Consider the following 18,208-nt stretch of genomic DNA (forward strand, 5'->3'; position numbering starts at 1 on the left):
AAACTTAAAATACTAAGTAGCTTAACCTATATAAAACAGTGCTAAACCAAAGTTGAAATTATCTTAAGTACTCATGTAAAGGCTTCCTATGTGTACAAGGCTTACAAAAACTTAGTCTTGAGCTATTAAGTGGGTCTCTTAACACTTTAATGTCTCTTTTTAAATGATAAAAATTATGGCATCGATCATTCTTTACTATCATGCTTGTATTACATAAAGCAAAGACTATATAATAGTAAATAGAAAAAAAGTGTGCAATATCCCCATTTAAAATTCCATGCAAATTAACATGAAAACATCAGCTTTAGAAAAACATTTGTTCTTTGTGACCAGTGATAAAGATTCCACTGGTCAGTTTGTACTATTACACATACTCTGTTTAAATCCATTGAGGTAAGTTTGAATTCACTTAAGGCAACAAGATTTTGGGGTGAATGAGGGACGTGATCTGAAATCACTTCTCCCTGTGCCACATTCAGTTATTTTTCAGACTAGAACTGCAGCTTAAGAACATGTTGGGACTTAGCTTCCAACCTTATGTAGCACCTGTTCTTCCTACCAATACAAATCTAAGAAAACAGATACGCATATTTTATTTTATATGAAGCACTCGAATTTAATTCACAGTCTGATAAACCAAATCACTTGCTGCAGTGATAAATATTCTGTCAAATTTGCCAAGGCCTTTTAGTTCTAGTGGCAACCCACACTAAAAAATTTCAATGATGGAAGCATTTTTAATTTGCTTAATTTGTTTTAATTTGTTCCTCCTCTAACAGAGTTGTTAGATTGCCTACCATTTACAACTGGTCTTCCCCTTTGATACCTCTTTTCTTTTCAGGTTAGTATTTGGAGAAAACATGGTCATTCTAAGAGAGAGAAAACAGACACTCTTATATGAAACATTAAACCTTGCATGGGAGAAACAGCTTTTTTCAAACAAAAGCAATCGTATTTCCTTCTTACCATTTATGCCTGTGGGTAATGTCAATAGATAAGAGAATGCACAGTTTGATGACAATATAAATGTCTAATATTCTAATGCCTGAGTTTGGACCTTGATTTCTGCGAGGTTTTTGTTGAATAGCAGATTCTGAAGGTCAAAATCGATATAAATAAAGTTCTCAGACAATTCTTTCTAAAAGAAAACTGAAAAATCTGCAAGCTGAAATAACAAGTCTAGTCAGATGAAAGAATCAGGAGGCTAAATATGGATTTCAAAAGGAAGTTGGCCAATGACCAGAAGCTGCAAATATTTTGGTTTATAACATGTTCTTAAAATTCTTTTCTTTGATAACATCATAACTGTTTTTCATAGGTGATTTATTTTACAGTCATGAGATCACATAGTTATGTGAAAAAATATCATGTACCAATAAGACAGGGGAAAGTAATAATATTTCTTCTCACCGTGGTGCTGCTGTATATCCTGATGACTTAATTTTATTATGGAAAACCAATGGTTTATCTTTCACTGAGTTCTTCGCTCCTGTAGGAGAATAATTTAATTTACATTAAAATGTTTTTTAACATTATATTTTACAGTTAAAGTAGATAGTTTTGCACAATATAAATACTTGTTGTTTCCTTATGTTACAAAACACATTTATGACTAATCACCCTAAAATAATGATTACTGAGAAAAGGAAAGATACATGAAATGTTACATTGTAAACATCTCTCCTCCAATAACATGCATGAGTAGGAACTTCTTTAAACTTCGAGGTAGCAAGAATATTGTTCTGAATCACTTTTTTCCACCATTCATTTCAGTTAAAAAATGTGGTTTCTAACTGCCTCTGCTTAGACTTTGTATGCATCAGCTATAAGGTATTCACACCCTATATTTGGACTAAGGAATGGATCTAAAGATCATTAACAAGCTGACTGGTGGGTACCTATAAGTATTTGTGTTCCTACACGGATCATGGATAATGTCTGCATGCCCAGTGCTGTACTAAGAAGTCCAGAGGGCACCCCTCAGCTCCAAACTAAGTATTTCATATCAGCAGAAACAAACTAAACCTATAAATGTTGTAAAGGGGGAATTTTGTTGATATTCCAAGGGAAAATCTCAGATGCATTGGGAAACATTTACTATGGTGAAGGTAGAAGTCCTTTAAACACCACTAACTATCCTTCCTCTTTATGCAGCAATGAGGCACAAAAGGCCCTTCCTGAGAAGCTCCCAGTACCACACACCTTAAGAGGACAAAGGATTTCCTTACAGCTCTTATCTATCTGATCATGAGATGTCAGCAAAGGTAGCACAGTTGTCAGTGCTGGGTGTCTAAGGCAGCCTGGAATTGTTGCTAAAACTCTGTAGATATATTCTGAAAATACCATAAACCCCTAGAGATATTATCCTTGACATTCTAATGGGCACAATAAGTGCAAATGGTGAAGATGAAAACATTTTTTTAAATTTTTTTTTTAACTTTATTGTTGCTAAACAAAAAAAGCTACACGTGCTTCAATGGCAACTGGATATCAGATCTTCTCTTTTTTTAAGCAGTAGAATATTGAGACAAAAACTAACTTTCTAAACATCCAGTATTGGCAGAAGATTATTCAGAACAGTAAAATATGCCAAAACATCTGTTTGGTATATTTCATAACCAAAGTTAAGAAAGAAATGGCAAATTATACAGAAAAATTTACTGCATGCTATGGAAAAAGAATGACTTATGAAAATGTAAATGTGCTACACTCTAACACTTCTAAAATCCACAGAAAGTTCTCAGACAATGGTTTTTGAAAAAAGAAAAAATACTTATAACCATAATTTTCAACTAGTTACATGTATGATATGAAATATTAATAGAACTATAAATTTCTTCCTACTGAAGTAAAAAGATTGTGTTATAACACAATATATCTTTAAAACAAAAATTAACGTACTGATTGTATTAGGTACAAGCCAGCTGGAAGTCAGTTACTGCTATTAAAAATATAACTTTATTAATTAATTTCAGGATTGGTTTATACTTACCAAGTGTTTTACTAGAAGGTTCTTTCATGTTCTTCTTTAAACCTTTACACAATGGAGAATTTGCCAATAAAGTAGACCTAAGTTATAAAGTTAAGCACAAAATATTGATCAATGCAATGAACAAAAATTTCAGATTAGAAAAAGATACCGCACTCCTTTTTAGTTATTTGACTGCATGTGTTTGTGAACAAGTGCAATAGCAATGAAATTTTAATGAAAACAAGTTAGGCATAGTGAATCAGTTATCAGCTCAGATACTCAGCAGCACAGACAAGCCTTGGTCCTGACTCAATTCACAGACCATTGCTTTTACATGTTAGATCCCAGCTTTGTGAATATTAACTGATGAGTTTATTACAAGCACTGAAATCTGCACTTCAGTGTCTACTGCAGGGGTTTTGTCATCTTTGTGATGTCAGCATTTTCTCATAAATAATCTCTAGGGACATAAAGGACAAGAAAGCAATAACCAGCAGGGATTCACCAAGAGGAAGTCATGCTTGATCAGTCTTATAAACTTCTGTGATAAAATGAGTGGCTTGGCAGATGAGGGGAGAGCAGTGGATATTGTCTATTTTGACTTCAGTAAGAGTTTTCACACTGTCTCCCATAAGAACCTCATAGAGAAGCTGATGAACTGTGGTCTGGATGAGCACACAGTGAAGTGGACTGAAAACCAGATGAACAACCAGGCCCAGACTGTGATGATCAGTGGCTCAAAGTTTGGTTGGAAAGCAGGAACTAGTGGAGTAACCTAGAGGTTTTAACTCCATGGGTATAATTCCATTCAACATCTGCATTAATGTCTGGATAAGGGAGCAGAGTATACCCTCACCATGTTTGCTGATGACTCAAAGCTGAGAGGAGTGCCTTAAAGAGCAGAAAGTTGTGTTCTCATCCAGGAAAACATTTATTTGTCTGCATAAATGGGCTGACAGCAACCTTGTGAAGCTCAACAAGGTGAAAGGTAAAGTCCTGCAGCAGAGGAGAAACGAGTCCATGCAGCAGTACAGGCTGTAAGGCAGACTTTAGACCCAGGCTCTGTGCCCTAAACCCAGCATCAGGACAAGAGGCTATGAGCAAAAAATGAAACAAAAGGAGGTCCTCTCCAAACAGAAGGAAACACTTATTTACTGTGAAGGTGACTGAGCACTAGCACAGGTTGCCCAGAGAGATTGTGGTGTCTTCCTCCACGGACATATTCTTAAGTTGTTTGGACACTGGGGTGGGCAAATGACTCCAAGTGGCTCTGCTAGAACAGGGTGGTTGGACAAGATGACCTAAAGAGGTGCCTCCCAAACTCAACCATTCTGTGATTCTGTGATTTCTCCCTCTCTATACAACTAAAGTATGATAGAGAAAGAAGTAAAATCAAACTGTGTCAACAAGTAGCACTGCAGAAAACCATATGACACACTTTAGTGCTAGATAAACAAAACCATTATCCATATTTAAACTAAACATTTAATTATGCTGTACCTGGCAATAACAGATAGACTTTTCTCATTTCCACATGGTAGAAAATCATTGTGCTGACTTCTCACCAATGCAGCAAGGTTAACTTCCAACACAGCAATCATATCTTCAAACATCGAGGTGATCAAGCATAAAACCTGCAGGAATTACCATAAATTAACACTCCATTTACTTCATAATTTAAGTTCAAAATGTAATGCATTTATAATGAAAAATGAAATAAATTTCTCAAATTTATAAAAATTAGTCAGGAATATCCATGGGCTCAATCATGAAGAGTATTAAGTGGTAGAGTACTTAAAGCTATCCTTCAAAAATATGCCTCTGTTGCATTAAGTCATAATGTGATAGCTGTCACATTATTTCTGTCATAACAGTGACAGAAATTCCAACCCCACCTACACTAGAGACAATTCTGCAGTAAGAGTTGTGAGAAAAGAAGTACACATGGAAGAAAGTTTGGCTCCAGCAACATGATGAGAACATGCTAAGAACTGAATTTAAACAAAATCCTTCTCCAAAGCAAAAGATTACTATGTTAAATATGTATCCTAGATTGAGCTTATTTCTCTAGGAAAACTGCAATATGAAAACTGGAGTATACAGATAAGAATGCCTTCCATTTCTTTAAAATCACTTTTAGTGGCTTTCAACAGAAATTTCCTCAAAACCCAAATAGTTTTGACAGATCCTTTAGAAGGATTCAGAAGTAGCATATCCTAACATTTTTTTGAAAAACAAGGTATAAAAATATTTTGTTTTTCCCTTAAAAGATTTTCTCTGCCTCTCCAATAGTCATTCTTGACATTCAAGGTACACCTACCTCAGTGGGTGTACCTTGAGCACTGTACAATTGAACACTGTAGCAATTCACCTTTTCCTTATTAATCACTTTAGACTGTATATAAGCTGTGAGAGGTTCCAACTAGTAGATTCCATAATGAAGAATCAACCCTTTTCAAAGAAATTACTGTGTAATTCACATTAAATAAAATAAATATGTCCATTAATCTGTTAGCAAAATGTATAATTAATATTTATTGAAAATAACGGGATCAGTTAACATTTATTAAAGCAATGTTTACTGTAAACTCACCTTTCCATTAGCTGCCTTCCTTGTTAATGCACATGATCTGGCAATCCAAATGCTGAGGTCACTGTAATCTTTACCAAGAAGAACAAAGTGCTATAAAATAATATCTACATTTCAGAAGAAAAAAATATATCTCTAAGACACACATGAGAAACCACTCATACTAATTTGACATGACCCTAATCCACTGTCTTCAGAGTATATACTTCTATCTTACCTTCAAATTATAATGGAGTTGAATAACATTCCTTGCATTGAACATTTATGTACTGCAAAATTGAATAAAAATTCATTACTAGCCACTACACAGATCTAGAGCCAACATGTCTTCTGAGAAAAGTCACCAGGACCAGGAAAGCATGCAAAAACTATTAGGAAAAAGGCACTTTTAAAAAACATTTGGTTTCTATTGTATTCTGCTATGTCACAACCTAATTCTTACACTATTTATGTCAGATAACAAAAGCAATCACATTATGCTGTAATCATATATCTTAAAGACATACCTCTGTATGATAAAAACGCTTCTAATTCAAAGTTTGCCAAATTAATTATTAACAAGCCAGTAGAGGTTCCTATCCAAAAATAGCTAGTATTCTGGGAAGAGTATCTATTAAAACAAGGAGAAAAATATCTTTGAGTAGGATAAAGAAGCTTTTCTTATTACCATACAACAAAGAGCAATTGAGTTTTTTAATGCTCATTGCCCAGTCCCAGTACAACAGTAATAAGGCACACACAGAAAAAGTGTATTAAATTTAAAGCTTATTTTTCTAAATCAGTAGCTCAAAGTTTCAAGCAAAACTGGTGAAGTTTTGAAATTAAGAGCAGAACACAATCCTTGGTTTCATGTAAATGCTTCATGGAACATCTAAAACTGCACAGGAAATACTTTTCTTCAAAAATTACTGTGGTTTGTTAGAGTTGGGAGATGCTGTAAAAGCACTGTATACTCAAAGAGAAAATTCAAACCAAGAGGCAAATCCACTCATAGTTTATGTTTACCACTCTTATATGAACACCCAAAAGGCAGTAAAATTCAGTGTATGTTCTTACATACTTAAAGTACAAGAGAAAAACCAGCCCAAACTGGGGAAAAACCCCAGGCAAGTCTGGAATGTCTGTCTCAGCCTTTACTTAGTGGCAGCACTATTGCAGCTGGGTAATGAAATCCAGCTTCTGTGAGCACTACAGAGTAAAACAACTGGTTACAATTTCAGTCAACACCCTCATGGAAGAAGTACATTATCAAGCAGAAGATAATTGTAACAAAATAACAGCTGTCATTCTCAAAAAACTAAAAAAATTTTGATGCCATAATAAATAAAAATTGACATCAAGGTTTTAATAAATTTTCCAAATAAGAGTCAGTAGCCTTATTAGTTTTATTTGTAAAATCAGACCACAAGAGTTGAAGTAAGGATATGGAAAAATATGAAGCTGCAACTTGGTATGAAAAAACTCCCCATAGTGGCTTAGTACTATTTTTATTACAAAAATTTAAAAAAAAAAAAAAAAAAAAAAAACACAAAAACACCACAAATAGACAAAGAACTGATAGGAACTCCTAGAAATAAATTTGAGTCAAATACTAGGTGATATTTTAAAGGACTTACGTCTTTTCTTCATTATGGAAACATACAAAAAAGTCACAATGCTCAATTAAGAGGATAGGCAATGATGTTTCCACTGATCCCTCTGGTCTTGTGTCATCTGTTTTGCAAAGCTTGGAATTATTTTGCCCTTTACCTAAGGAAGTCAACAATACCAGCTATCAAAAATACTATTAAATAAGGAAAACACACAGGATTCAAGAGAGAATCTGTAGTAGCCACATAAAGCAAAGACCACACTCAAGAAACTTCTATTTCAAAAGACAGATATTTCCTAAGAGTCAGCTTTCCTTGTTATTACATGGGTTTTTTTCAAATACCTAGAAACAAAATCCAAAATTCCTACTTATGAACTGCAAAGGAGTTTGTAGATTTTAGATGTTTTCATCTCAAGAAGTGACAATGAAATCCATATTCCAACAATCCTTAAATATGCTGGCTATCTTTCCAGTTAGCCCAAAAATTCCTTTGACACTAAAGTTACAACATAATCCAAAAGCAAGATGAAAATCCACCTCAGTTCCCGGTTCCCAACAAGCCTCTAATCCATTCTGCATGTGTAATTCACACTCAAGAACTACTAGCATCAAATTCAGCATTAGACACAGACATCACATCACTCTCTTTCAAATATGAAAGTCAGATCCATAGATTTTAAATAATAACTAGAAATGTAGCAGTCTTTTTCCTTAGGCTAGGACTTGAGGATTATGGAAGCTGGACCACTAGGCAGGTAGGAATACAACAGTCATTGATCCAGGAAAAGAGCAAGCAAGGGAAACCAGGTTTCCCTTCCCCAAGAAAGCCACAGCAGTGCTGAGGGGATGCGGGTCTGTGCCTCACTTCCCATTGTACCAAGGCTGTCATTGGCTCATGGCCATCCCAAGGCACAACAAGAAAGCTGTCAAGCCAGTCTGATATCACAGAGGGAATCACCCTCCTGGGGTTACCAGGGCAGTTTATAAAGACTTATATGTAATCTGTGTTATACACTATACTATCATAAAGGCATTGGTATAGATAAAAAAAAAAAAAAAAAAAAAAAAAAAGAAAAAAAAAAAAAAAAAAAAAAAAAAAAAAGAGAATCCTAGACACTTCAAAGGTAACTGAGAAATAGCACTCCATTTTCACAAGGGATTATTTTTTAGGCACTGGCTGCGTTCTCACGGAGGCCTTGGACAATGAATTCAATAAAAAAACGAATACTTAACAGTGCACATGATGCAATGTTTTATGAACAAATGCACTGGCCAAGAATTTATTGCATACATACATGCATAATTCCTTGCAGAGATACCAATAGCCAACTACATATCAGCTTCAGTAAGAATTCCATGCCACAATCTAAGACTCATAAGTCTATCATTTACAATAAATTATAATGTAAAAAAAGCACACACTCAGTAGCCAGTAACAACAAGACTACCATAAACAGCATTCTAGGAGCACTGTGCTACCTATTTCTTTGCCAGATTTCCACATTTTATTACAGAATTTCTCTTGCTCTTTCTTTAAGTCGATATGTGCTACACAACGGTAGTTATGATCACTGATTAAACTGAAGATCCAAAGCTGCAAAAAAAAGAAAAAGCAATTGCAATAACCTTTTGACACTAAATATAAAGCTTATATGAACACAAACTCTTCATTTCAACTCTTCAAATACAATATTTAAAACCATGGATGTAATTAGTGAGCTTTTGTATATGGCATCTCACCTTGGACAAGAACTCCAATTATACGTATTTCTAAGATTATTAAAGATAATCAAAGATAATAAATTCAAAATTAGTAAAAGCAGGAATGATTTTGAACTGTACATCTAATTCCCTCATGTTTATGTGTTTTTTAAAAAGCTCCTTATGGACTATTTTCCACAATTAAAAATCACAGGTAACATGCATATTTACTTGTGATAAGTTATGCTCACTGGGTCAAGTGCATGAATTTCATTTATACTTTTCTTGGTTTATACTCCATTACAGTTAAAGCACTGAATTATGCTTACTAAAATAACTCTTAACAATTCAAAACACTTAGACAGTTTGTGAACTTTTATTATAAACAGAAGCATCAATAATAGTTGACTCTTGACATACAGACTGAGTTTAATGAACAATTCTTACCTGTCCCTCAGCACATCCAGTGATAATCTGTTTGTTTCCTTCATCAATTAGAAGACTTAGCAAAGGAAATGCTGCTCAAAAAAGAAAGATGAAAGCATTTCTAGAGTAGACACAAATCAGATATTTAATTAAAATACATGACTCAAAGTTGAACCTTCCTATTTATAAAGACAGGGAGAAAAAAGCCCTTACTGCAGTTCTCAATGCCTGCACAGAGCTGTGTGTGCCTCCACCTTTGTGCTGCCGAGGATTTTGTGTTTGCAGGTCTCTGGACTGCCTGTCACCTAAACTGCCACAGCAGTGGTTTCCTGCATCCTGTCACCCAGGCTGCTGTGGCATGGTTTGCAGACTTTTTTTATGAAAGTACACTAAAACTACCCACTGGAAAGCAGACTTTAAAGTGAAAACTACTTACTGCTGGCTTCAAAGGAAAATATGTTTACTGCTACATTCTCTACAAGAATTGTCACTAAATCAACCCAAAACTTCTATAATAATCATAGATTTTATTATTTAGAGATAGCGGATTTTTGCTATGAAATAATATGTTTAAAAATAGGAAAATTACCTGTTATTATTCCTGACTGATATATTAACTCACTGGTAGAATAGTCCCACACCTTTAGATAAAAAAAATAAAAAAAAAAATAAAAAAAAGATACACAACTTGTAACAGCCATCACGTGGTGAAAACACAGAACTGCAGCACTGAAAGTGATGTTCTTATTAAAGAATTTCTTTTCAGCACCTGTTTCTATCTATGATGGCTTTCGTCCAACTGATAAGCATCCCTAGTGAAAAAGGCAAAACTCACATGATATGGATACATAAAGGATCCTCTTTTCTTAGCTTGATATCCCAGTGATTTCAGCTAAATTTATGAAAAGGCAAGGCAAGGCAAAGGCAAAGGCAAAGGCAAAGGCAAAGGCAAAGGCAAAGGCAAAGGCAAAGGAAAAGGAAAAGGAAAAGGAAAAGGGGTCCATTGTATAAAGTAACACAGTCCAATAATCCCAAAAGGGAAAATTCAAATCAATATCAGCAGACTCAAAGGAAATTTTTTTTTCAGCTGAGCACACTTGAAACACTTCAGTTACAGCCAATCTGATCAAAATATTTTATCTTGATTTGCCAGATGATAATAATCACCGAAGTTCATACTTCAATGTAGAAAGTCTTGAATATACAAAACCTGCAGTGTTCTTTTTAAAAAGAGTAATTAAATTTTGTTATAATTTCCCAAGCAATTTGAAGAATGAAGTCCTTATCTCCATAAAGTCAAAGATGCTTTTTACTTAATCTTCAGAGGATATTTAAAGGGGAATAAATAAGATTACTTGACATATCCACTAAATTATTCTTTTTTAAGTCCATCTCTACAATTTCCTTGCCTTAAAGGTTCTGTCTTCTGACACTGATATGAGCACACTTTTCTCCCATGTGCAAAACTCAGCAGCAGTCACAGGAGCCAGGTGTCCATCCAATTCAGCTAGTATAGCCTCATTCTGTGATTAAGCAAATCAAAAATAAAAACAGAATAAATTTCAACATAAAATTGACAATTAATTGTTTTAATAATTAATGACTCTTGCTAAGCACTGTCAGATTTGTTTTGAAAGTATAATTCAGTAAGATTTTTCTTTTTGAAACTGAAGCCCTGTATACCATCCTGCTGGCATAGCCACTACACATTATTTTTGCTTCTTCAGACTGAATGACACACGAACAGTTTTTCAGATGATCTAAGAATATTTTTTACTTCTAAGTTATTGACATACTGTTTCATTTCAACTCTTCAAACCTAGTCTTCTATCTGATGTATGATACATTATAAAGCACCAGTTCCTACTTATTTTATGACACAAAATGAATGTTTTTGCTTAATTTTACTAGCACTTCTGTTTCATGATTTCATTTGAAAATGAATAAGTAAAAGAAATACCAGTACCATGGCTACAAAGAATGCTATCTCACCTTTGCACTTAACATGTAGATCTGATTTCCAGCACATACTGCCACTTGTTGATCATCTGGACTAAATCTTACATGACGCACCATTCCCAAAAGAGTTCCTATAACAATTCCTCGAGGTGTAAACCCTGCAGAAATTGTATTGTTAATGAAACTCAACAAAATATAAAAATCTGGTGCAGTGAGATTCTTAGAAACTTTGCATAGCAGTTACTAACCACAGAGCTGTCTCAGTTGCTGTCAGGAATGTGTACAGAAAAACACACAGTTTAGATACGCCAGCGAATTGGAAAGAAAAGCATAGATCTATGGACCACCAGAATTCCTCCATCTGCTTTGTTGCCTAGACATGATCTGGCACTCTTTATGATATTAATAATTCACGTCAAATCATGCTTTCTTTCTTCCATTGCAGACTGCCAGGGAAAGGATTTTTGGAGTAGGGTGATGTGCCCATGGAACCCACTAGTGCCACGTTCATTTTGGAGGTAAGAAATCCTAACTGAAGCCCAGAAAAATACAGCTTTGAAAAATATTTCTTCTGGGACAAAATGCCAGCCACACAGCCAAAAAGTAAAGAGGATTTTCCTTCTCTGGTTTTAATTTTTCTGTGGAAAAAGTACACCACTAAATATCATTACAGAGTCAGATAAGACTAGCTCTTAGAACAGGTCATGTTTCTATCCTGTCTTTATAATTTCATCCTGGTCATCTCACTGATTCAAGCAGATTGGTTTCTGCTGACCCCTATTTTATAATGCTGCCTTTAATGTTGTGAGGATGGTTTGGATATGTCATTAAATTTTAGGATTTCATAGGGAACAAGTTATCTAGAATACAAGCTTAACTACAAGTGTCCTTTCAGGCTTTCATATTAGATGCTGTGGAGTCTTTTTACAATTGATTAACAGATCAAGAATTCCTTAACACAAAGAATTCCTTAACTACTTTGACACAGTTTTTAAGAAATAATATGAGAAAACATGCCAAAAATGTGCAGAGGACAGTCTGTGGAGATAAAGACTCTACAGCATCTGCTGAAGTACCTGTAGATGGAGAGAAAATGAAAATATCTAGCAGCAGACAATCTAGATGTTAAATGTGTTTGTATCAAAACTACACATATTCTTTATCTCTCTGTTACTTTCTGTCCCTATCTTCCAGTTTAATTTCCTCCAAATTCATAGTCCCATTTTGTTCCCAGTTCCAGAAGCACCCTTGGATTCTCTATGTTACTCTTACATGGACAAAAATTTAATATTGACCTTTTTTTATAAAAGCACTGCTATTGTTAAACCTTTCTTTATGGCATTGGTTTTCATATTATGTAGATTTGCAAAACAAAGTGGAGCAGAGTACAAGACAAATCCCTCACATCAATTTATCAGCAAATCTCTAACTATAGGTAACAAGGAAGAAACTTTTAATAGTATGGGACAATGCCATGCAACTTTAAATATTGACAGCAATAGGGGACAGACTGTCACTGGGAATCCAGTGAATTATGACTCTGGGATTTCTTTTCTGGTCTTTCTTTATTTTTATTTTTTTTTCCTCCTTTTATTTTCCCCTACTTTCCAATGAAATTAAGCTTGCACTGCTCCCTAGAATCTAATGCCATTGGTTGAGGCTCCAAACCAAGACAGTGGTCAGGACAGGGTCAAATCAGATACTTTGCATTGGTCTTTCTCACACACACACATGAAAACCATGTTCCAGAGACAGAAGGAGAGGCAAAGCAGGATACAAAGTACTGGTTCCACAAGTATCCCAGAAAAGGAAGAATTGTGGTGTTGCATGTTTAATTATGCAGTACTGCTATGATTAATTTTTCTTTTTTCCATTTCATTCTACAGTGGCAGAAGGTCACTGCCCCTGCAGTGCTCCTCCGTGTCAGCCCCGAGTCTGGGTGGCTGAGGCGTGCTTCTCAGCAATAACTATCTTGTTATGGAAGGAGCAATGGGAGAAAAGGAGGTGTTGGGGTGGCCTTCCAAGGCGGTTGTTGCCCAGTGAGTGATTGGTGGTGAGTGGCTGCCTTTGCATCACTCCTTTGTTTATATATATGATACATATATATTATATAAACAATACTCTACCTTCTTGCACTTTCTGTGTACATTCGTCAAGGTTCCACACTATCACATGTTCATGAGAGGCAGAACAAACAAGAAGTGGATTGATTTTACTTCCAAAAGACAATGCAGAAATTGAGCAACGATGCCCTGACAAAAATAATGGCTGACAAATGTAGATAAAGAAGAGTTAAACAAACAAAGATTATGAATAATATAAAACTACAAATGGATAATGTTCATGAAACCAACAAAACAATAACTAATTTTTATTTACAGCTTCCAAATCACCTAAACCACAATGTAGCTGTACTGGGTTTGGCTGGGATGGAGTTAACTTTTTTCATAGCAGCTTGCATGGCACAATGCTTTGGATTTTGTGACAAAACCAGTGATGGTAACACAACAGTGTTTTGGCTGTTGCCAAAAACTGTTTGCACAGCATTGAGGCCTTCCTTTTTCCCTCACTTTTTCTCAGTTTACCCAACCCAATAACAGGCTGAAGATGCATAAGAGGTTGAGAGCTGGAACAAATATTTCAGTTTGCTGAACTGGCAAAGGGATATTCCCTACCACATGATGCTATGCTCAGCAATAGAACTGGGGTATTGCATGCAAGAAGGTGTTGAGGGCCTGGGACATTGACTCTGAGGTGGCTGTTGCTCAAACCCTGTACTGGGACTAGTCTGGTTGTAGGGGGTGGTGACTGCCTTGGTATGGCTTTTTTTTTTTTTTCTCTTCCCTTCACTCATTAAACTATCTTTGTCTCTGCCTGTGACTTCTCACTTTTCCCTATCCTATGCTCTCCCCGGCCCTGCTGGGAAGGATCAGCAGGGTAATGGTTTAGCTTTCAGCCAGGGCCAGCCCACCACAACAGCTTATTTCATTCTTATCACAATAAAAATGTTCATAACAAATGCTAGTACCTTTCCACCATTGAAATGAAACCTGACACTTCCACATTACCCTCAAATATTTTATTTATAAATTAGTTTAAAGTAGCAGCCTACAAAGGCCTTTTTTCTGGCTTTACCTGAGCAGTGGCTGCGTTCCAGACGCACAACTCATTGCGACTCCCAGGGAAAGCGCAGTGCTGGTGGCTGCACGCCAGCTGAAAGAGGGGCTCGGGCAGGTTACCTTTAAACAAGTGTTTTTCGCAGACAACCTCAGGATCGCGGCTTCCTCCAGAGGCCCGGCGGGCCCCGGCGCTCTCCATCCTGCGGCCTTTCCCCGCCGGCTGCACCCCCACCGCGGGGTCCCGGCCCCGCTCGGGGCTCCCTCCCGCGGGGAGGCGGAGAGACCCGGCCCCGGCTCTGATCCCGGCCCGAGGCAGGGCAGCGCCGCCGCTGTCGGGAGGCCGGGCGGGACAGTCCCCGCTCCCTCGCCCGCCCGCGGCGGCACCGCTGTCCCTTCACCGGGGCAACGGGCCCCGCCACCGGCCACAGCCGCCCGGGGCTGACTCCTGGCTCTTCACAGCCGTGTCCTGGGCTGCAGCTTGGCCAGAAGGTCCAGGAGCGTGTCCCACCTTGTGGGATGCCAGCTGGAGCACTGCACCCAGCACTAGGGACCCCAGCACGACACAGACAGGGACCTGTTGAAACGAGACCTTAAGGACAGATGTGAATATCTCTCCTGTAAAGACAGGCTAAGAAATTCGGCGTTCTTCACGGAATCACTGAGTCAGAATGGGTCAGGCTGGAAGGGACCGCAGGGGGTGATCTGGTTTAACCTCCCTGCTCAAGCAGGGTCATCCTAAAGCACATGGCACAGGATTGCATCCATACGGTTCTTGAATATCCCCACATCCATACCTTGAGAGAGACTCCATAACCTTTCTAGGCAATCTGTTCCAGTGGATGGTCACCTGCACAGTTTTTCCTCACATTCAGGTCGAACTTTTTCACCCTGGAAAAGAGAAGGCTCCAGGGACACCTTATAGAACCCTGTGAATATATACAGCAAGTATATAAAGACAGAGATAAACTTTACCAGGGCCTTTAGTGTCAGGTCAAGGGGCAAAGATATTAAACTAAGAAGAGGTTGATTTGGATTGGACAGAGGGAGCATATTTTTTACAATGTGGGTGGTGAGACACTGGAACAGGGTGCCCAGAGGAGCTGTAGATCCCCTGCCACTGGAAGTGTACAAGGCCGGGATGGATGAAGCTTTGAGCAATCTGGTCTACTGGAAGGTCTTCTTGCCCACAGCAGGGGGGATAAACTATGTGATTATTAAATGTACTTTCCAACCCAAACCATCTATGGTTTTGTGATGCAGAGAACACAGCACAGACAGCACATGAAGCAGCATCACCAAGAAGAAAAACAAACCTGCTACTTTCCCCAAGTTTCTGGATGATGGCAAATTGGGGGGAGCAGCCAGAAACAGGCTGATGAGATCAGACTTTATTGTTGCCAACGACTACACAATTAGAGGATACAGGAAATTCAGAGAGACTTTTCTCAGAGGCACTCAATGATAAACTGGATCCTGGGAAAACCCAATTAGGGTCATACCAAATCAGTATTTAATTTTTTAAAATATCATGACACTGGTTAAATATCAGAACAAGTTTCTGAAGAGAAGTTGTGGATTTCTAGGTGTTGGGTCTCTATATCTGCTGTTGTCCACGAGTCAAATGGACATGGCCTTGAGCAACCTGATTTAATTAAAACTGTTTTGAATAGGAAGGTGGACAAGAGGAGTCCAGAAGTCCCTTTTAACCTGAGTTATGATTTGATGATCAAGTTTTTGATCTGCACCAACTTAGACCATTTTGATGCAGATCAGTCAATATCAACCTCAACTGTTTTTCAAGCAGATACTGTCTCTAGGAATGTCTTTATTGTGTCTGTCTGCAATCAGCACAAGTATTTTTGCCCTATATAAGCATCTGATATATATTATCACTGACAACCTAGTCTCCCTGTGTTTGTTAGTTTTGCCTGGAGAAAGTACCAGTTGAAATTCCTTTTTGTGTGTGCATGTGAATTTGGGTAAAGCCACTGATTGAGAACCAGCTGCACAGAGGCAACTTAGTGCACTGCACATGACACTGTTTTCCTGAACTGTGACTCATGGCTGGGAATACTAGAGAAAATTTTATTGTTAATATGCGGGTGACAATTTTCATGAATGATAGTCATGGATGTGTTACGACAGTTTAGTCATTGGTAAAGATAAATAAATACTGACACAGCAGAAAGGTGCTGTTCTGACATGCAAAGAACTCCCAGGAGTCTTAAAGAACTTGTTCTGAAACATGTTGTGTCTCTGTAACTGCTTCTAGGCAGTTAAGCAGTACTCTTTTTTACAATTTTCACCTGACTTTATTTTCAGCTTTCAATGTTTGTACCTACGATACTTTCAACAATCTACTGTCCATAAGAACTAAGGAATTAGTAGCAATCCAAAGAAGTATCAGAGATCTTGGACTGATTTCTTGACTGATCATAACTGACATGTAAGTGTACAGAGAGAATTTTATACCTTACTACACATCCACGAACCACCTCTGGCAATATCCTGTTTCTGTGCAACACAATGCTAAAAGACCTTGGCTCCACATATTCCCACACCTTGGGTACCCACCCATCTCAAATCACAGAACTACAGAAACAATTAGGTTGGAAAAGACTTCTAAAATTATTGACTCCAATCTATGATTTAACACCACCACACCAACTAGATCATGGCACTAACAGCCACATCCAGCCTTTCGTTACACACCTCCAGGGACAGTGACTCCACCACCTCCCTGGGCAGCCCATTCCACTGCCTAATCACTCTTTCTATGAAGAATTTTTTCGTAGTGTCCAACCTACACCTCCCCTGGCACACCTTAAAGCCATTTCCTCTTGTCTGGCCCTTTGTTGCCTGGGAGAAAAGGCCAATCCCACCTGGCTACACCCTCCTCTCACATGCTCATAGAGAGGGATATGTCTCTTGAGCCTCCTCCTCTCCAGGGAAAATAACTTCAGCTCCCTCAGCTGCTCCCTACAGGACATGTACTCCAGACTCTTGACCAGCTTCGTTGCCCTTCTCTATACACACTCCAGCACCTCCAGTGGAATTGACACCTATGTGGAAAATGAAAGATTGCTGGAAACAACAGTTCCTTATCATATCATGCTTTTGTGTTCAACAGTATATTTGTAGTGGTGTCTAAATACTCAATCACAAGAAGAACTTTAAAAATGAGATTTAGCAACTTTAATATTTTAATGTATTAAGCAGAATAAAAGCCTTTATACGAACAAAACTGATTTAAAAAAAAAGCTAAAATTTATCAGAATCTGCATTTAGCAGTCTTATGTAGCCAGTTTTTCTGAGCTAGGAATGAAGAGAACAAGCTACATGGGTTTATGAAATGAGGGGGCTCTGAAGACAGACCATTAGCTCCGCCCGGGGCCCTCAGGCCTGTATGTACACACCAGCTCTCCCGAATCTCTCAGAACACGATGCGCTCCAGGCAGATTTTTTTTCACTTTCAACCTTTCACTCTTATGATTTTAAGCAGCTCAGCCAAGTCAAGGTAATTGTTGAAATCAATGGCCATTCAAAAACAGTGTTGTGCTGTTTTGGGGGTGGCTTTTTTTTCTGTCACACTGCTTTTCTGTTCTGTGATCTTAGGTCAGGTTTATGCTGGCAGTCAAATACTCTGTCATTATCCTTATTCCGCTAACTAACATTTTACATCCAATTTCAGGGCAGCTGCAGTACGGCTTCTCCAGCTTTACCCTCAGAGGCGCAGAACGCCTCACGCGGTGCTCCCCGTTCCCGCCCCCGTTCCCGCCCCTCATCCCGCCCCTCCGCGAGCTCTCGCGATACCGGGGGCGCGGCCGTGGCCGGGGCGGGGCGGGAGCGCC

General features: G+C 37.9%; 1 protein-coding gene across 1 annotated transcript in view; it reads right to left on the minus strand.

The window, feature by feature from the left end:
* The window catches only part of WDR27 (WD repeat domain 27), an 86,421-nt gene extending 71,680 nt beyond the window's left edge, over positions 1–14,741 (minus strand). Inside the window, exons 1-14 of the mRNA XM_083857231.1 lie at positions 14,374–14,741; positions 13,365–13,506; positions 11,272–11,396; positions 10,689–10,802; positions 9,869–9,920; positions 9,301–9,371; positions 8,632–8,746; positions 7,178–7,310; positions 6,068–6,171; positions 5,565–5,632; positions 4,472–4,605; positions 2,993–3,069; positions 1,411–1,489; positions 798–869 (exon numbers count right to left, since the gene is read on the minus strand). Coding sequence (XP_083713357.1) covers positions 798–869; positions 1,411–1,489; positions 2,993–3,069; positions 4,472–4,605; positions 5,565–5,632; positions 6,068–6,171; positions 7,178–7,310; positions 8,632–8,746; positions 9,301–9,371; positions 9,869–9,920; positions 10,689–10,802; positions 11,272–11,396; positions 13,365–13,506; positions 14,374–14,556 — 1,469 coding nt within the window. The 5' untranslated portion in view covers positions 14,557–14,741. The remainder of the gene's footprint in view (positions 1–797; positions 870–1,410; positions 1,490–2,992; positions 3,070–4,471; positions 4,606–5,564; positions 5,633–6,067; positions 6,172–7,177; positions 7,311–8,631; positions 8,747–9,300; positions 9,372–9,868; positions 9,921–10,688; positions 10,803–11,271; positions 11,397–13,364; positions 13,507–14,373) is intronic.
* Positions 14,742–18,208: the final 3,467 nt, after the last annotated feature.

Source organism: Zosterops lateralis, assembly GCF_965231275.1.
Source record: "Zosterops lateralis genome assembly, chromosome: 3".
Taxonomy (NCBI): domain Eukaryota; kingdom Metazoa; phylum Chordata; class Aves; order Passeriformes; family Zosteropidae; genus Zosterops; species Zosterops lateralis.